The sequence below is a fragment of the Talpa occidentalis genome, unplaced genomic scaffold (genome assembly GCF_014898055.3).
Source record: "Talpa occidentalis isolate TD23 unplaced genomic scaffold, MPIMG_talOcc4v2.1 talOcc4.8, whole genome shotgun sequence".
NCBI classification, from domain to species: domain Eukaryota; kingdom Metazoa; phylum Chordata; class Mammalia; order Eulipotyphla; family Talpidae; genus Talpa; species Talpa occidentalis.
In genome coordinates, this window is record NW_023605194.1 from 74,831,610 (window position 1) to 74,851,723 (window position 20,114).

A 20,114-nucleotide genomic window follows, 5' to 3' on the forward strand; every position below is an offset into this window, starting at 1 on the left:
TTGGTCTGCTTGATTTGTGTGAACAAACAGGCAGCCACCAGCAGGGCCACAGTCTGGCTCTCTACTTAAACACCCCATTCTGGAGTTGATGATAAGACACTGCAGGAGCCTTCTCTTCTAGTCCTACCATCTGGCCCCCGGTCCTCCTTGACCTCCCATCAGGACATGTATTTTGCAAAACCTTTCTACTGACAATCCAAGGGTAGGCGCTCCTTTTTCCTAACAGTCAGCGCCAGGGTCTGGGCAAACAATGGAACAAGTTAGGGAGAGATCAGGTCAGCTAAAAGATTCTTTCTCTCCTCCCTTAGAGTTCTTGGGTGCAGCCCCATAATGGTACAAGACCCAGGAACCAGCAGATCCCTGATGAGGTGCAAGATCCCATACCCCAGCAGATCCCTGATGGGGTTCAGCAAGGCTTTGCTCATCATCCTGCAAGCCCTGAGCAGACCCAGCTGACCCAGACCAGGGCCTGCAGGGCGATGGCTCTTAGAGCACCAGGCTCCCGGGGGCCCCGCTCACCGGCTCTTACCAAGGATCTTGCTGATACTAGAGTTGTGCATGTCAGGGAAGGCTTGAAGGATCTTTCTCCGCTCGTCCTTGGCCCACACCATAAAGGCGTTCATGGGCCTCTTGATGTGGCTGCTGTTCCGGGACTCCGGGAAGTGGCGGGAGCCTTGGGGAAAGGGGTGGACTCAGCTGGGGCAGCCAGTCCAGGGAAGGAGAATCCCCCCAGGGCAGGCAGCAGTAACACCCCCTACTTGACCACTAGGTAGTGGTGGGGAGGCGCCCCCCCCCACCCCCCCCACCCCCGCAGCCAGGGACCCACAGACTGACAAGGGGCAGACACAGAAAAAGACTCCACAGACTGACTGAAGCAGAGTGGCTCGGAGCTGTCTCAAGCCTGCTCACCCTGGCTCTGGGGGAAGTGCAGGGCCTCCTGCCCATCAGCCCGTGTGCAGAGCCTCACTCACCGTCCATATCGCAGCCCAGCATGGCCTCCTCCAGGGGATGCACACAGTTCTCCTCCAGCCGCTCCTTGGTAGGGGAGGTGTCGAGGCCAATGAGGTCCTGGGGTTGACAGAGGCAGCCAGCACATCAGCCCCTCTGTGCTGCCCCACTTGCTCCCCCACCTCCCTTTGGGGGTGTCAAACTATCTCCCACCCCTGGTCACGGCCTGTTCCCTGCTTCCAGTGCAGGGGAGTGGGGGCACATACCTTTCGGAAAGGGGTGTTGGGGGAGCTTTCCAAGGCCCCGCTGTGGTTGTGCAGCAGCTGGCGAGCATCCTGGATGGCTTTGGTGACAGCATCCCCTTCACCAAGGAAGCCTAAGGGGGGTGGGGAGCTGCGGGGTCAGCCACTGCTGCCATGCCCCATGTGCTAGCTCAGTGGGTGCTCCCTCTTGCCCCTGCCAGGGCGGTTGCACTGTGCGTCCCCAAGGGGGCACCCTTTGCATTGGCTGTTGTGCAGTGCCAGTCAGACTAGGAAGGAGCATGGCATCCCCTGAAATTGTGCATTTCACAATCTCTGAATCTCTCATGCTGGCACTGCCTGGTCTGATGTGGTGGCAGAGTAGGAAGGGGGTTTTCTCAGACATTGGATGCTGAGAACTAAAAGGGGCGAAGACAGCAAGCCTTGGCCCTTGCCTTCAAGAACTAACCCACGCAGGGAAAGGGACACACTCAGCTCACCCCCTTGGCTCTCCCCCACAAGAGGGCCCTGGGGAAAGGTGTGGGAGGCAGGAAGCTTACCCAGAGGCAGGCTGGGAGGACTGGACTGCAGGTCCCGCGTGGAGGCCCCATGGCTGGGGGGGCGGGGCCCACAGTTGCTCATCTTCAGGCTGGGGGAGCTGGAGGTGTTGGGCAGCTCGGGGGCCTTGGGCTTGGCTGTTAGGTTCAGGGGCTGGGAGGGCTCCTGAGGGAGACCCAGAGGGTCAGAGGACACCAAAGGAGACATGACGTCCCCAGAGGGATGAAGGGGACAGAGGGTGACAGAAACCAGCATATCCAGGGCAGGAGACAGGAAAGAAGACAGTGGGAACAGGTGAAGGGGGAGGGGCTCCTGGGCAGGCAGTAGCCATCACATTCTGGAGGTGGCTGGGCTGGAGGGGGGCCGTACCTGCAGGGGGTGGTGGCCAGCCATGGCCCCCGGCCTCTTCACCACTGGGGCAGGGGGGCTGTGCAGCAACTGCAGCGGATACTCCACTATGGAAAGGGCGGCAAGGAGAAAAGCCCTGGATGAGCACAGAACAGCACACACCCTGCTTGCCGAAGTCCAGCAGCAACATGGACAGAGGCTCAGAGCAGGCCCGCCTGGCTTCCCACCACTGCCCTCCTAGCCCCCATGTGTGGCCAAGGATCTCCTGCCCATCCCAGCCCACAGATGCCCGAGCTGCAACCCAATGGTGGTGCCACCTATCCATTCTAGGGGTGCCATCTATATGCAAGGCACAAAAGCAGTAGCTTTTGTAGGATACCCTCCCCCCGCGCATTCCCTCCCAGCAACACCGAGGGTGCCACAGGCAGCAGAGCTGGGGTCATTACCCCATAGAGACAGACCTGGAGAAGCAAGATGGGCTGCCCGCTGGTTAAGAAATGGGAGCCTGGGGGTCTGAACCCCAGTCCTCTAGAAGCCACAGCCATTCTGTGCCCCTCTATATGCCCCTTCTCCTTAGCCGACCTCTGCCCTCAACAAGACCCAGCATGGAGGAGCTGCCCATGCAGGTGGCAGAGATCACTACCAAGGCTGGAGGGGGTGGGCTGTCTGGGTAGTGTGTTGGAGAAGTATGTTCCGGGGTGTGCGTGTGAGTGTGTGTGTGGAGAGTGGGCTAGCGTCTGCCGGGTGGGCAGGTGGAGCTGGAGGGTGGGCAAGGTGAGCTCAGGGACAGGCACGATTCATGCAGCTTTGGGAAGGCACACCTGGAGGCTGCGGGCCCCTGCTTGCTAGTGTTCTGGAATAGTCAGCAGCAGCTGGGCCAGTCCAGGTCTTCTACAACTTATTTCCTGCCTCCCTTGTCCACAAAGTGGACCTCCCCTTTCCAGTCCCTGGCCCCAGAATCATCCTTCTAGGTAGTGCCTGGTTCTCTCAGGCCCTCGCATGTCCCCTTCCCCATGCTGGAATGCAGAGCAGAGAGTAGGGCTGGTCGGGGAAGGGTGCCTGGGGCTCCGCAGAACTCAGCCGGTGGACCCTCCTGCCTTTTCTCTCGAGTGGAACAGTGGAGGAGTGGAGGTTAACTGAAAAGCTGTCCTCACCCCTGGAGCAAGATGGCAGCCCCTCTGCCCTGCCTCTGTGACATTTCCCAGGGAATCAATGGCCTCGGCCTAACTTCTGATTCTCGCTCTGTCCCACCATCACTGCCCTGGCTCAGGTCATCATCCCCTGTCACCAGCATCTCCTCCCCAGCCCTCCCTCAGGACTGTCAGACACACGAGCGACAACCCACGCTCTCCTGGAACAGTCAAGCTCACAAGACAAAAAATCAGCTCCCCACCTGGCCCCATCTACCTTTCCCAGCCAGCGCCCACAACCCATCCTGCAACCCCTCTCTCCCCTCAACTCCAGCACCCCGTTGCGACTCCCTGCCTCAGGGTCCAGAGTCTCTGCCTAGATGGCCATCCCCCAGCCCTCTGCCCTCCGGCCCCAGCCCCCAGAATCCCCCCTCACAAGTCCACTCTCCCAAGACCAATCAAGCACCACTCCCTCAAGAGACCTCTCCACTGGGCCTCCCTGGTGGCGCAAGGGGTTAAGCACTGCACTATGAAGCAATCCACAGCCTCTGCAATACGAGTTCGATCCCCAGCCAGCCAGGGAGCAACCCACATGGCGCAGCAGTCCTCTGCTGTCTCGCCCGCTGCTCCCCTCAGCAGTGTATTTCAGTCAGTCTGCCTGTTCTGTTCCCCACTGTCTCTGGTGAGTCCTCTCACCCCTTGCATCTCTGGCCTGTACCCCAGCTCTTGTATGCATAAATAAATAAATCTTAAAAAAAAGACCTCTCCGGACCCCCCATAATTGGTACGCTGCTCCCTGCCCAGACTGTCCATCCCTTGAGCTCTAAGTCTGCCTGCTCTTCCTCCCCCCTGACACATGCTGCTGCCAGAGAGGGTGTGAAGGTAGGGTCACCCGTCAGGGCAGGAGGGAGAGGGTGAATTGGGAAGATGGGCACACCGCAGATGATGTTCTAGACATAAATATTCTGGTACAGAACCCCAAGAAAGGAATCAAAAAGGAATAAAAAAACAAATAAATTTTGAGAATGGAGAAAAATATCATGGCACAATAAATGTGCCACATCTGCTTACATCTGGAAAGCACATCCTAGTTTCCAACATACTGTCTTTTCATTCTCCCAGTGGATGAAGATGGGATTGTTCTTCCACTGGGCGGCCCCAGAAAGACCACACCGCAAATTATGGAGGGGGGGTTCTGGCTCCTTCCCTCCCAACCTCAGGACAGCTCAGCAGCAGCAGTCGCCCCCACACTCACCTGGCTTGCAGGGGATAGGCTGAATGGGCAGAGCCAGCTGGGAGTCAGGGGTGACAGGCAGAGGCTGGTGGCTCGGGGGGAAGGCCGGGATCATGACATAAGGCATGTTGACCTGCTGGGAGCAGAGAGATGCTATGTGAGTCCGTGGGGGCCCAAACAACTACCCAACTGTGGCCACTCCTGGACAGAGAGGGAGGTCCAGAGCCTGGGGCAGAGACAGTTTTCAAAAGATGCCATGCCACCTCCGTGGGTCCCTGCCACCAGCCTTCAGGTCCCCACTGGGAAGGAAGATATTCTGGTCCCTCCCTTAAAACAGGGAAGAAAACAGAGGAGGGGGCTAGAGCAGAAATGGGCTGCTGACCTGAGCAACTGGGCCCTCCTTCCCCTCTCCAGGCTGGTGTCCCTGAACTTCCTGCCACCCCTGACCCAGCTTGCCCCTCTTTTTACCTGTATCTGCTGTTGAAGGAGGTTGATCTTATGCTGTTGCTGAATCAGCTGCTGTTGCTGCTTAGCAATCTGGTAGAAAAGAGTAGCCAAAGGGAGACATTGACATTAGGCCTGGGTCCCCACACCCCAGATCTCCCTGCTAATGCAAGCTGCAGAGGAGAGCAGGCAAAACCAGTTTATCCTCAGAATTCATTTTCCTTTTGTGGGGAGCTCATCCTCCCCTCAGAGTCCAGGGATGGTGCATGGGCAGGGAGTAGCCAGCTGCCCTTGTTCAGAGCCCCTCATACCCCTAAACCCCACATCCCCCCACCAGGGCTTCCCAAAAGCCAGAGGTGGCACCCCACCTCTGCCAACCCCCCACCCCCACCAGACCCCTCAGCCTGCACTGGCTAGGCCCAACACAAGTGCTTCTCTCCAGGCCCTGACAGATGCCTCCCTGGAAAGAAAGCCCAGCACCTCCCAGCCCACCTGTTCCTGCTGCTGCCGGGCCAGCTCCATCTGCTGCTGCTGCTTCTCGAAGAGCATGGCAGCCATGTTCTTCTGCTCCGAGTGGGCCGTGAGGAGCTGGTCCCGCAGGGTGGACAGCTGGTGGATCATGACCAGAAGCTGGAGCTCCTTCTCTGCCAGGCTCTCCTGGGTCCCTGCTCCAGGGAAACAGTCACACTGAGAATTTCTGTTCATCTCTCCAGGCACCACCCGCCATCGAACACTTCCTGAGCACCTGCTCCACCCCAGGTCTGTCAGGCTGTGAGTCAAATTGAGACAAGACCCCTGCAGGGATCTTGCTACCTGACCACTAGCTGGCCCTAGAAATTTCCACCACTGGCCACTGACCCCAATGGCCACCACTGGTCACTGACTCCAGGCCCTGATAATGCTCACGGCAGGGGTCTCAGTCCCAGATGGCCTCCTGGCCTCCATTCCCAGGCATCCACAGGACAGCCGTGGGACATGCAGACTTGGGAGCAGGACAGATCTGGATTCAAATTTCAACACTGTCCACCTGTGACCTGTTGGACAAGTTACCAACTTCTCTGCACTTTCATTTTTCTAATATATAAATGACCCCAATAACCGTCACATCACAGGGTTGCTAAGAGGACTGAAGGAGACAATGAGTGCAAAGCTCTTTGCCCAGGACCTGGTGCATGGTCCTCGATCAGCAAACATCAGTGTGCCCCTGCCCTCCCAGGTAGCTGAGGTCAAACGCCGCAGTGAACTAAGGCTGCAGCCCATTGCACAGGGTCACCCAAGGAGCCTTTGGAAAATACATATGCCCAGGCCTCCAGCTGCAGGGTTCTCACTGGGTTGGTGGGGTGGGCCCGCGCGCCTGCACTGTTTGCAGTTCCCTCTGTGGTTGTGACTCAGCCTTGCAGGGTAATGAACACCCTGATGCGTCCAAGCAGCAGCCCTTTAATAACCACTTCCGCTCACTTAGTGAGGCCCGGTGGCCTAGAATTAGTATCATCAGTGAAGAATAAGGGCACGTTCAGCTCATTTTATAGTTAGATCTGGGAAATGGCAATGACCTACCCAAGGTCACAGGTCCCTGGTAAGAGCCCAAACCCATATCCATGAGATGTGACTCCTACCAGGCCTTGCCTACATGGGGTTGAAGCAGGCCTGAGGCCTGGTCCCTGGGTGAGGGGGCTGCTGACCTCTAGGGCTAGGCAGGAGCTGGAGTAGCACAGGTGAGGTATGGGGGAACTGAGAGCTCCAATAATTGCCCCACCTACCCTGGCTGCGTGGCCAGGCCTGGAGAAGGGAAAGGGGCCCAGGCATCCCTGCCCTGCCCGCCCACACAGCCTTCACCTTTGACATCTTTGGTTTCCACAGCGCTCCTTCCCAGAAATCTCTCCTTCCAGTCACTGGACAGCAGCTTCTCAATGGCAGGCACAACTGGAAGATACAAAGAGCTGTGGCAGCTGTCCCAAGACCTCACCACAGGCGCCTGCCTCTGGCTGGGGAGGCAGCTTACCTGCCTTCAAATTTCGGTTGAAGTCCAGCTTCTCCTGGCTTCCAGAGGCCACCTCAGAGCCTCCTGGTCTCCTGGGTTCTGGGGACCCTCTGCTCTCCGGGGAGCTGCAATCCTGCAAGACACACAGAATGTCACTGTCACCCCCAAGAAGGGGGCTGACTGCAAGGCGGGCCAACCATCCCAGAGACGGGCCTCCTGAGTCCACCCCCAGGACCCTCCCTCCCCACCTTTGCTCTGACTTTGCTGGACATATCGAAAGGACAGAAGTTTGAGACCTGGTTCCAGCCCCAGCTTGGGGATTCACAAGGTGCTTGATCCACAAGAGTCCCTGAGCATCCCTGCCCCTAACTTGTCTTCCGAGAGGAGACATCCTAATCCCCACCCTGTCCTAGGACTGCAGCTGGGGTGGTGGGGCTTGATGAGTGTGGTGAGGCTGGCACTGCCAAAAGCCAGCAATGAATTAGTCCTGCCAGGCACCCACTCCTGGGCCCCCACCCACCCTGCTGAGACACAGTAACCTACAGTACCCTCTTTCCTCTGCGTCCTCGCCACTCCTGAAGGCCTGGCGTGGGGCCTGAATCTACCAGGATCTACCCCACCCCACCTCCTAATTCCCTCCCGTATTTCTCCAGGCTGGCTCCCGCCCCAGAACCCTAAAACTCTTCTTATTCGGACTCGTGTTTCCTTTTGGCATCTCTGCACAGAATCATGGCGCTCTGAAGAGCCACGAGCATCCTGGCCGCTCCTTGCTTTAGGGAGGAGGAACGGAATTGCCTTTAACAGCGATTTAACTCTGGCTTGGATAGAAGGCTGCTTTCCTCAAACCATATGAGAAAGCTGGTAGATGACCTTTACGTCAATCTTTGAACTGTTGATCCTGCCCCTCCGACTCGCCCACCAGGGACACACCTGGTGAGCCGCTAACATCAGATGAGTGAGCACAGGACGATGGTCTGGTGTCCAGCCAGGATGACCCTGGCAGGCCCTCTCCATTCACTTGAGTCCTGCCCAGAGAGGAATGGTTCTGCCTGTTCTCTGCCCCGCTGGGGAGTAAGTGTCCACCTGGCCCAATGGTGGGCAGAGCCCTGGGGTATGGGCTACAGAGGCCAGGAGGGGACACTGACCCAGTACCCCTGGGAAAGTGCTAGGCACCTGAGCTGGAGCTTGGGGGTCTGCACCATCCTGCGGGGCCCGGGCTGAGTCTCCAGGCTGGGGTTCAGCTGTGGCTGTCGCGCCCTTGGGGGCCTCATGGCAGAGTTCCTTCTTCCCCTCTGACTTGACGGTACAGTTCACCATGGTGCCAGCACCATCCAGGGCTAGCTGGGCAGAGCCAGGACTCCTCATGGACATCCTGTGGGCAAAGAGCAGATGAGTAAGTCGTGAGGCCCAGCAGGGTGATCCTATCCTTCCCTTCCCTCTCCCCAGTCCAAACAGGCACATGCACACAGGATGTAATTTTGTTCCTTTTTTAAAAAAATAAGTACAATAAAGCCAGGTATATAATTCCTGACTCGTGCTTATATACGTGTGTGTGTTCATATTTGCAATTAGTTACCAACATGGAATATCACATACACTCTGAATTTACGTCTCTTGAAGTTGGTCTGTGGTAACCTACAAGTGGAATCAGAAGCAGGTGCTCCTCTGGCCAGACCAATTTGCCCTAGTCCTCACCACTCCCTGCTATTTCCCAAAAGGGAAACCCAAAATGGAAACCATGTACCAAAACACGTACCAATACTCTTCACAAAATACTTTTTTTTTTGTTTTTCTTAGAAACAAAAGTGAAATTTTTCTTCACCTTTCTTCACTTTGCCATCAATCTGCCAAGTGTGGGAAAATAAACAAGTAGAGAGATGAGTGGCTTTCAGAAAACTATCAGGCATTTGCAAATCCTGGCTGAAGCAGACTCTGCTTCCACTGCTCCCATCTGCCTCCCTGCCGTCCCACCACTCCCTGGGGCTTCTAAGAAGCAGAGTAAACCCCTGGTTCCCAAGGAACAGCTTGGATTAGCCATGCAGTCTCAGGCCGGAGCAGCAGAGGCCCATGGCTCACTGGCTCACTGGCTCACCGGCTCACCGGCTCACCGGCTCACCGGCTCACCCGCTCACCCGCTCACCCGCTCACCCGCTCACCCGCTCACCCTCCAGAGTCATGGAAATAAGAGGTGGGGCCTGCCACGGCTCCCGCACCAATCACTGGGCTACCTTGAGCAGGTTATTTAACCTTATCAGGTCAGCTTCCTCATCTGTAAAATGGGCAGGAGGAAGGACTGTGGAGGACTCGTCTTTCTGAGAATGGTGTGTGGCACCAGTGAATCCCCAGGTGGTGTTTGTTATGCCACGGCTAGTTGGAATAGAGCACCAGGACCCACAATCTCAGTGTGGCCTGGGGGCTTATTTGAGAGGCAAAGTCAGTGATGGCCCACAAATCAAAATGTCTGGAGGTGGTGGTATGGGGATCTTCTTAACAAGACTTGCTAAAAAGGGCATCCCCAGTGGCGCAGCGGTTGAGCGCTGGGTTGTGAAGCTGCCCGCAGCCTCTGCAGCAGCGCCGGTTCAATCCCCGGCTGCTCCCCAGCCACCCCAGGAGGGTCCCGCATGGCGCGCGGACCTCTCCTGCCGCCCGCTGCTCCCCTCAGCGGTGTGCTTCGGTCCTTCTGCCTGCTCTGCTCCCCGCTCTGGCTCTGGTGAATTCTCTCACCGTCCCGTGCTTCTGACTGTACCCAGTGCTTGTATAAATAAATAAATAAATCTTTTTTAAAAAAAAAAAAAAAAAAAAGACTTGCTAAAAAATGTTCTTAAAAGTTTTTAACAAGAGGTAACTCCCTGGTGGCGCAAGGGGATTAAGACACAGCACTGTGGAGATATCCACAGCCACTGCAGCACGAGTTCGATCCCCGGCCAGGGAGCTGACTCACATGGCACAGCAGACCTCTCCTGACTCTCCCGCTGCTCCCCTCAGCAGTGTATTTCGGTCAGTCTGCCTGTTCTGCTCCCCACTCTGTCTCTGGTGAATCCTCTCTCCCCCTGCAACTTGGACCTCTACCCCAGTTCTTGTATGCATAAATAAATAAATCTTTTTAAAAAGTTTTTAACAAGATATTTTTAACAAGAGTAAGTGATTAAACAAATAAAATTAATAGTTTTTAACATGGCATTAAATTGGGGGAGGTGGAAGCCAAAAAAGAGATACAGTGAAACAGCTCTTAGATGCAAGGTGCAGGTGACTATCTGCCTACTGCACAAGTCTGCACAATAAAATGTTTGGTAACAACAATGAATAAGGAAGGCCAGGTGCTCTGCACCACCCAGTTCATGTACATTAATTAAATACCCTAAAGAGCATTATAGTTGAATAAGATACCACCCTACAGATCAGACCGCACTAGGCTCTCCTGCCACTTTCAAAAGGCCCTGGAAGATGGCCTGGAAGCTAGGACAGGGCACTGCAGGGTGAGGGGCATCAAATGGAGACCCCGGCCCAGTTGGCCCCGGGGCTGTCTGGCTCTGAGTCTCCTCCCACCGCCCAGGGACCTGGAAGGCCTCCAGGAAGCAGGCAGCTCGGCCCAGCCCATCCGGGCACAGGGAGGGGTGCGGAGCCGGCCGAGCAGGGGGCGCTGGGGAGGGGGCATTATCCTGAAGCTGAGGGCAGCAATTACATAACAAACAAACCCCGGGCTCAAGCTGTGAATTAATCAAACCGCTGAAAATAAAACCTTCCTCTCAGGAACTTCAGACAAAAGAAACGAAAACAACCAGGCTGGCTGGAAAATAAAAGGCAGCATCGCTGAAAGGGGGACAAAAGGAAACCAGACAATAGGGTGTTGGACAAAGGCAATAAAGCCAAAGGAAGTGTGACAGGCGAACAATGCGGGCTGTGGGCTTCTGATCCCGGCCCGGCTCTGCGCCACCGCTCCCCACACCCGCTGCTCCGCGTGGGCGCGGGCGGGCCACCAGGTCGCCTCCGGCCCTGGACGTGGGCCTGGGGGTTTTCTCCTTTCTGTCCCAACTCGGTGGCCTTCCAGCTCCTACCTCCACGCCTTCCTTCCCCAGGCAGCCCAGAGACGTAAGGCCACAGAGGCCTGGGGGGACTTGGTGGCCACCTTGCCAGGTGACTTGCTGCGGCCGCCCGCCCATCCCCCGGCCTGAGCCGAGGCGGCGGCAGGGTAGGTACCTGCCCTGGACGGTGCTGCCCAGCCCGGCAGCTCGCTGGTGTGGCCAGGGGGAGCATGCACCACGGCCGGTCTAAAGGAACTGTCCCAAACCACGGCTTGGCCATGTTCCTTAATAACTGGTTATTGATCACATGCTGAAACTGTATGACTTGAACATGTTCAGTTAAATTAAATACATTAAAATTAATTTTGCCTGTTTCTTTTTACACTTCTTGCAATTCCTGTGCAAAAATGAATAATGACGTAAGAAAATTTTTTAAAGTGTGCAGTTCATATTTCTGTTGGACCACGTTCTTTCAGCTGTGATGGTCTTTTCTACTCACACTGAACCCCCAAGAGTACCCTCCCCCCCTCTCAAGCCCTGTGGATTATCTTTACACAGGGGAGCCTGCCTCCTGGGTGCCCCTGCTCCTCCTGGCCTCAGGCGCCATACCTGGTAACAAAGCTGCATGGTGACCCCTGGTGCCGCCAGGTAGCCAGGGCCCTGACCATGGCGTCTGTCCTGCTCTGCCTCTGGTCCCTGGGGCCCATTTGTTGATGGAGAAGCAACAGCTCAGGCCTGGGTCCCCTTTTGGGAAGAGGATCCTGGTCACCTCTGGCTTCCCCTCCAACCTCCCCGCACAGCCTGCTCAGGAAAGATTGCTTTCTCTGTCCTGTCAGCCTAGAGGCCAGACAGACGAAAGTCTCTCTGAAGAGCTATAGGACCAGGCTCTGAACCCTAACTCTCCCCGCTTTTTCCCAGAGTAGGGAGCAAAATCCACGTGTGACAAATGAAATGAATAAGGGACAGAATGATGTGGCGGTGAGGCATCAGCATGCCTGGTCCCTGCTGTCCTTCCGCAGCTGGGTCCCTGTGTTATAGGACAGGGAGAGAACCCGTTTAATATCGGGGTTGCTCTATAACACCTGCTTCACCCCCGCAGGCTCTGTCTGTAAAATGAGGGAAACTAGGGGATGGGTGTGTTCAATGGGATGGTTCAGAGCACTCACAGTTTGGGGGTTCAACCACCCGAGTCCAAATCCCTGCACCAGCTGACCCGTGGGACCTTCGGCACAATAGTTAACCCTAAGCCTCTGTCTCCTCGTCCATATAATGGGTATAATAACCCATGTTTTGCGGGTGCTGTGAAGGTTAAATAATATAGGGTGCCCCCAGAGTGGGGTGGTTGAGAAGGAGCCTTCCATTAACACTCACCCCCTTACATTCTCATGGCCCTGAGCTTGGTCTTCAAAGCACTTATCACACAGGTGGTAATGACACCCTCGCATGCTTAATCTACTTCTGACTCGCCCAGTAGCAGCCTGAGAACTCACCCAGCCCTCCCCTGTGGAAGCAGGCCTGCCTTTGCTCATCATTGCAGCCCACCCCCAGCACAGCACAGGGCCCGGAGCATAGTAGGTGCTCATGAAACAGCTGTACTGCATTCAGAGAGCATGATCGTGCTCACCCACAAGGCACATGGCAGACCTAACGTGAGGCAGCCACCCTCTTATCAGAGGCCTGCTCTCCAAGGCATCGTGCCCACGCCCTCCCCTCTCACATCCAGTGTCCTCCCAGGCCTCTTCCTGGCATCTAAATCCTATGAGTGACCTAAACCACCCCCTCCCTGCACCAAGGTGTCCATCTCTTTTGTTTATACCTTAGGACAGTAAGAAGCATTTTCCACACCTTTAAAGACCCTGTGGAAATCTTCCCTTAAGTCTTTTCTTCTTTTTCAGAGACTAAAATAAAACCTCCCATTTCCCTCGCTCCTTCTTGTGTGGTTCCTTGGGACGCTTTAAAGATCAACCTCTCCTCTCCCCAGAGGCCCAGAGCCGCACAGGAGATATGAATCAGGGTCCCCCAGTTCCTACTGGAGACCTGGTCAGAGGCCACAAGCCCACAGAACACTCCACGGGCCTCCCCATCACAGTGGCAATGCTCCTGTGTGAGCTCCTCCCCCTCGCCCACTCTAATTCATATTTTTAAGTAGAGACTGAAGCCAGAGAAGCTGAGTTCAGGCAGCTGGTCGAGTAGGGTCGGAGGGGACAGCATCCTTGCCCGGACCCCCAGTCCCTTCTTGGGAACCCAGTCCACAGTTCCCAACGCTGCCGTCCCACCTGGACCTCACCTGGGCTCTGGGAAGAGGTGAAGGCCCTGGGGGAGAGGGTTCCGGCCACGCTCCCCCTTAAAGTGAGTCTTTGCAAGTTCGCCCCGATTTCGGCGCCAAGGTACTGGCAGAGAGAAGCACCTGCCCTGCCCCCCTGAGCTCCTCTGAGCCACCCTGAAAACAACAGGTGTGAGTCTCCTGTGCCTCCTCCACAACAGACCCTCTCCCGCCCCTCTACCCCCACAGGCCCCAAAGCACTTCCAGACACAGGTCCCCTTTTCTACCCCAAACCACTAGTCAGCCACCTCCTCTCCCCGACCTGCCAAGACCCTCCCAGCCCACTGGATTGGAATCAAAGGAGTTTTCACTCTCAGTCCTTCCTCCCTCCAGGCAACAGCCCCCACCCCCAATATCAAGATACAGATAAAGACAGATAAATTCCAGTCATCGGAGCATGACGGGTGACTCAGACTCAGACTCGGGGCACAGGAAGACAGCCTGGACAGAGAGGCAGACCCTCCAGACCACCCTTCCCCCGGGCACACACCAAACCCTCATGCAGGCTCCCCCACCTCCCAGACTGGCCCTGAGTGGGTGGTGCTGAGGGGTGCTGCCAGGGGAGATCCACACACAGGGCTGAGTCCCAGGGAAACGTCACTTCCTCTCAAAGCCCCTTGAGACCTGAGAGCCTCAGGCAGCCTTAACAATAGCCAGAGGCGTGGGTGCCCAGAATGGTGCCCTGGTGCCACATCCTGCCATTCTTCTCCCAGGCCGCACCCTGCCACCCTTCCTGGCTACGCCCGATCCTATCTCTGATGTTTACTCAGAGCTGGGAGCTGGGCCGGCTGCAGTCTTGGTTGGGACAAAGCTTTCCTGAGAGGCCCCCCTCACCCTCTCTGCCCTGGGCATAGCAGATCCAGGTCATGCAGCCAGGTCTGGTCCAGCCCAGCCCCCCATCCTGGGCTGATCCTGGGCTGGCCAAGGTGGTCACTGCTTGGCAGAGCAGCCAACACAAGCCAGACAGAGCCTTGGCAAACACAGGGCTCCTCTCTTCCAGCCGGTGAGAGAAGGAAGCACCCCCACCCCACCTGGCCCACAGCAAGGCTGACCACCCAGGCCAAGGGCATGAAGCTCAGAAGAAGCCTGAGAGACTGTAGCTGCTTCCTCCCACTTAACGTTCCTTTCTGGGTCTCAGGCCTCGGAGGCACCTGAGTCCAGGAGGAGAACCGGAGAGGAGCCAGAGGGACAGTGTGGAGCAGGGGACAGCATGGAGCTGGGGACAGCACGGAAGTGCTGTCCAGGTTCCCAACAGGATGTGCACTTCCCCTGGCCTGCGCAAAGTCAAGGCAAGGTCAGAGCACCCCAGGACTCTCTTCTTGGGGCCTTCTCCTTGCTCAGGCCCTGGTGCTATGTCCCCCCCACCCCCTCAGCAGCACCCCAACAGGCAGCTGCAGGGCCTGTCCTTGTCTCCCAGTGCCCAACTCAGCACACAGCAACATGGCACGGTGGGGCTGATGGCCTAATCCAAGGCCTCCCTTTGAGGGAAGCCCTGAACATTCACCAAAGGAAGGGGAGGCAGGACAGAGCACTTACTTGGCCAAGCGCGCTGGGTGAGGAGCTCTCAGCTCATTCCCCTGCCTCCCCAAGGCCCAGTGGAGGTGGCATCTGAACCCAGGCCTCACAGTGCCCAAACTCATATCTTTTCATCTACTAGCTATGCCCTGGCAGTTCTCCCCCACCCCAGATAACAGGATCCGGTCCAGCTAAGACAGATCTGCCACGGTCTTCGCTGCTTACAGGATTCAAGTTGTTTTCGCCTTGAGACATGGGCGAAAGAAAATTAGTCTAAAGAAACGAGGACACACTTGGAAACTTGGGGGTAAAGATTCAACCTCTCAAAACCTACTTTCTTCCTATGTAAAATGGAGATTCCAATACCAATTTTTTTAAATTAAAAGATCATCTATGATTAAAGATCTACTACAGAAGATTCTGGAAAGGAGATGAGAGAGACCTAAAGCAGGAGGATGTGTCTCTTCCCTCACTTGGAGCAGTGGAAACACGAGACCCCACAGAGCTGGACAGGTTCTAAGGACCTGAATTTACCCAGAAAACCCCCACACTCGCACCCCTGCTATCTATCTGGCTGAGCCTCTGCGCTCCATTCCCTTCCTGGCAGAACCCAGAACCCAAGAGCGCCCTCATTTCCTCTGGAGCAGCAGAGTGAAGTGCTGCTCTGTTAACGCCTGCAGACCCTTGCTGTCCCCTACCAGCCCAGGAGGGGCCAGAGAGAGGACACCACAGAGGGGAAAGGACAGGTAGGAAGGGCCTGAAAACACTGTTTACCACGCAGGTATGAAATCTCCCTTTTGCCCGGCATCCCTGCTGCCAGTGCTGGGGTGTCCTGGTGACAAGCGGAGCCTGGGGCCCCTGTGCTATATGGTGCTGTGCAGGCGCTGGAGACCTGGCAGTGGGTCCAAACCCAGCACCCTCTTACCAGCGGCACAGAGGGGCCAACGGGTCATCTAGGCCCACTACTTTACCTAGAAAGGGACCACTAGTGTGGCCCAGAGAGTGAATGAGACAAACCAAAGCAAGTAAGTTGGAGGCAAAGTCCCCCAATTCCATCTGCTCCAGGAGTAGCCCAATGAGTGCTGAAGAATGGACCACTTTAAGGAAATGCAAATGTTCACCAGGCATATGAAAAAATGTTCAACATCACTTGCAATCAGGGAAATGCAAATCAAAACAACAATGAGGGGGCCTCCCTGGTGGCGCAAGGGGTTAAGAAGCAACCTATGAAGCTATCCGCAGCCACTGCAACACGAGTTCAAGAGTTCAATCCTCCGGCCCGCCAGGGAGCTACCCATATGGCGCAGCAGACCTCTTCTTCTGACTCGCCCTTACCTGCTGATCCCCTCAGCAGCGTACTTCATCCACTTTGCCTGTTCTGTTTCCCACTCTGCCTCTGGTGAATCCTCTCATCCCCCACACCTCTGGCCTGTACCCCAGCTCTTGTATGCATAAATAAATACATCTTTAAAAAAAAAAAAACTACCATGAGATACCATCTCACACCAGTGAGAATGACACATATTAAAAAACTAGCAACAACAAATGTTGGCGAGGTTGTGGAGAAAAAGAAACTCTCCTGCACTGTTGGTGGGAGTGCAAACTGGTCCAACCACTATGGAGAGCTGTGTGGAGATTTCTTGACCTACTAAACATAGAGCTTCCATATGATCCAGCAATTCCACTCCTAGGTATTTACCCAAAGGACACAGAAAATCAATTCCAAAGAGCACCTGCACCCCTATGTTTATTGCAGCACTGTTTACAATAGCTAAGCTTTGGAAACAACCCAAATGCCCAAAAATAGATGACTGGATCAAGAAGATGTGGTACATACACACCATGGAATATTACTCAGCATTCAAAAAAGATAAACACATGCAATTTGCAGCAACATGGATGGTGCTGGAAGGGATCATGCTCAGTGAAATAAGCCAGAAAGAAAAAGAAAAATACCAGATGGTCTCACTCATAGCAGGAATCTAGAAAACTTAAATAAGGGACCAGGAAAAAGAATAACTATAAGAAAGAAAATATCAAAATCAACAAACAACTATGAACCAGAGACACTCTATGGGGTGTGGGGGGTGGAGAAAGGAGGGCTTGGGGTCAAAATAAGGGGGTTGTAATTGTATGGGGAATATAAAAAATAAAATTTAAATAAAATGTGAAAAAAAAAAAAGAATGAACCACTTTACACTTCAGACTCTTTTTGAGAAAGGAGGCTGAGAGCATCAATGTCTCCTGGTTGTGAGAACGAACACATTATTGAATGTGGAATATTCAGCACAGAACCTGGCACAAAGCAGGCTGCTGCTCAGTATTGCTGCTATGGCTGAATGAATGAATGAGTGAATGGGCTTCCAGGGAGTTCTGCCAGCCGGAGCATTCAGCCACAAACTGATGGTTTCTGGGGTCCCTCTTAAAGACATTTCCAGTATCAGCCTCCACACATCCTTGAGCCCCTGGTGTTCCTCCTCTCAAAGTGGGCCTCATACTGCACCCTCGGGTCTCTGGGGACTCAGAAAAAGCATCTTATTCCTCTTCCTTCTCCTGCTTCAGTTCCACTGCAGGGGCCTAAGAGTCAGATCAGCGATTAGATGGGGAAGTGGTACAAGAAAGAACCAGGAGTTGGGAAGTGGCTTCACCAAGAAAGCCTGTGGCCCACATGCAAGTCTCAGCAAACACATTCGGGCCTCATGCTCTCAGCCCCAGGACACGCCTCCTGAGGCTCCACACCTTGAGAGAAGGCCTGGGGACTTCCGGATAATTTGAACATCTAGCTCTGCAGGGACAGCAGACTCTGGGGAAACAGCAAGACAGATGACAGCACTGCGGCCACGGCAGCCAAGGCCCATGGGCTGCACTGGGGTGCATGGGCCTCACCTTGGGCACCGGCTCAGGCCTGCTGTCCCTATGGCCCCGTCCCCCATGCCTCGGGTTCTGGATGGGACACCACCCATGGCTGTGTGTGCCTAATCACCACCATCTCCCCCAAGACAAGCTCGCACATCGGAAACCCCATTTAGCAGCTCTTGCTCAAGCAACATTCATTCTTTCAGTGAACAAAGTGTTCCGTTCTTTTTTTCTGCAAAGGCCGTGTTTCCTCTCCCATTATCTACCCCATCGGCAGCCAAGCCTGCCGCAAAAGCAAGATTTCTTCTTTCTTTTTGTTATTTTCATGGTCCCCTTTATTTATGGGTGGTTGTTTTTTCTTAGCTTTGGCTCCTTTTCAAAAGTGCTGGGAAGCAAGAGGAGGAGAGCAGTATCATAGTTAGTTTCTGATTCCATCTAAAATGCTTATCGAACACTCCCCAAAGCAATCAGCCTGCGCCCAAGTCTGCCTGGGAACCCACCTTTCATTACCTTCCTCGTGGAAACTGAGGCAAGGGCACTCTACCAAAAAGAGAGCCAGGTCCAGCCAAGGGGTAGGAATGAGGATTCCCCATCTTGACATCGGGAGTCCACAATGCTCATAATAAAATAATAATGGCGCCATTCAAAATATTCACAGAGTGATGGGCCCAAAAATTATATGGGACTCGTAGATGTCAGCCACAAATGATCGTCATGCTGGTGTGTCAACTAAAGACACATTTGGTGTAGTTAACACTTACTGAGCATTTACTATATGCCAAGCACTGTCCGAGTCATTTTTACATATGTTAATTTATTTAGTCTTTATAATAATTGCCTGATGTAGATTGTATACGATCTCAATTTTACCCATGGAGAAGTTGAGGCACAGAGATCATTTGTGCTCAAGGAGTCTAGCTCAGAACCCACCTCTCACCTGGGCCTCCCTGGTGGCATAAGGGGTTAAGCATAGCACTGTGAAGCTATCTGCAGCCAATGCAGCACTTGTTCGATCCCTGGCCAGGGAGAAACCCACATAGTGCAAGTAGACTTCTTTTGTCTAGCCAGCTGCCCCCTCAGCAGTGTATTTCAGTCGGTTTGCCTGTTCTGTTCCCCGCTCTGTCTCTGGTGAATCCTCTCACCCCCTGCACCTCTGGCCTGTACCCTGGTTCTTATATGCATAAATAGATAAATCTTTTTTTTATTTTTTTAAATATTTTTTTATTTATTTATACAAGATGCGTGGGAGGGTGAGAGGATTCACCAGAGACAGAGCGGGGAACAGCACAGGCAGACTGACGAAATACAGTGCTGAGGGGAGCAGCGTGCGTGACAAGAGAGGTCTGCCGCGCCATGTGGGACCCTCGCCAGCCGGCCAGGATTGAACCGGTGCTGCAGAGGCTGCGGACAGCTTCACAGTGCAGCGCTCAACCGCCTGCGCCACCAGGGGAGGCCCAGATAAATCTTTAAAAAAATAAGAAGAACCCACCTCTCACCAGCCAACAGGTGTGGAGGGCACAGTAGGCCGAGTGCCACTTACTGCAGTGGGTTCCCTGAACAGCCCTTGGGAACAGGTACTAATATCCTTTCTGTATTCCCCATGAGGACATGAATGCTTAAAGAGGCCAAGCAGTTGCTCAAGGTCCTAGCCGGTGTGGCCAAGAAGCTGAACCCAGACACTGGCTGCTGGGGCCCCTCTTTGAAGCATGGATTCTGCCTGTGACTTCCACGGGGAGTCATAAAAGTCCCCTCCTGGAGCCTGAACCCCCTGCCCTACTCTCCCCTACTGTCCCGCCCACCTCCTGCCTGCCCATCTCCTGCTACGCCTCTACTGCCCCAGGGACCCAGGCCACTCACCTCATTCAGTCGAATAAGTAAAGCAGGTGTATTTTCTTATCTTTCCCCCCTGAATATAAAAGGGATGTTTGCTTATTATAGAAAACCTGCAAGATTTAGAATACCATGAAAATGGAAAAATTTAGAAGCCACCCATTTCCTCTCAATCCAGAGGTGGCCACTGATAAGAGTTTGGCCTATTTCCATCCAATCTTTTTTCTAGGTGTACTTTTCTTTTTCATCATTGAGCTCACAGTAAAGTTTTTACAGTACTCCCCCTACCCCCTGAAACACCTCACTTACTTATTTTTATTAATACTGTATTTGTTTGTCTTCTTTGTCAAACCCAGAGCCAACCGCTTTCCCCAGGCTGCTGGGGAGTAGAGGAAAAGGCACAGGGCAGATGAGACATGGGAAAAAGAACTATGGGAGGTGGAGACGGTCCTCTGTGGTGACTGGGATGAGCGAAAGAGCCCCTGTCTCTGAGAGCCGGGCCCAGAAGGCCGAGGAGGAGAGCTGTGTCTTCAGACTAGGGTTCCTGGCAAAACCCATGCTGAGGTTCCCAAACACAGTCCCAACTGCAGCCCCGGGGCACCCCCGTGTGCAGTCCCAGCCCCAATGAACTTGGCTGCCCTGTTGATGTCCCTTGAAATGGCGCGGGTTGGGAAGCTGTGCCAGGA

The 20,114-nt window shown here is 54.6% G+C and overlaps 1 protein-coding gene across 3 annotated transcripts in view; it reads right to left on the reverse strand.

Annotated features, from left to right (window-relative positions):
- Positions 1–20,114, reverse strand: part of SOX13 (SRY-box transcription factor 13) — a 45,467-nt gene that overhangs the window by 4,157 nt on the left and 21,196 nt on the right. For 2 of the 3 annotated variants that reach the window (XM_054690033.1, XM_037495676.2), the window contains exons 2-12: positions 8,056–8,254; positions 6,904–7,015; positions 6,738–6,824; positions 5,394–5,566; positions 4,926–4,994; positions 4,479–4,593; positions 2,115–2,200; positions 1,748–1,910; positions 1,215–1,324; positions 972–1,068; positions 530–673 (exon numbers count right to left, since the gene is read on the reverse strand). In XM_054690033.1, coding sequence (XP_054546008.1) covers positions 530–673; positions 972–1,068; positions 1,215–1,324; positions 1,748–1,910; positions 2,115–2,200; positions 4,479–4,593; positions 4,926–4,994; positions 5,394–5,566; positions 6,738–6,824; positions 6,904–7,015; positions 8,056–8,253 — 1,354 coding nt within the window. In that variant the 5' untranslated portion in view covers position 8,254. The remainder of the gene's footprint in view (positions 1–529; positions 674–971; positions 1,069–1,214; positions 1,325–1,747; positions 1,911–2,114; positions 2,201–4,478; positions 4,594–4,925; positions 4,995–5,393; positions 5,567–6,737; positions 6,825–6,903; positions 7,016–8,055; positions 8,255–20,114) is intronic. The other variant, XM_037495677.2, reaches the window with a different exon arrangement.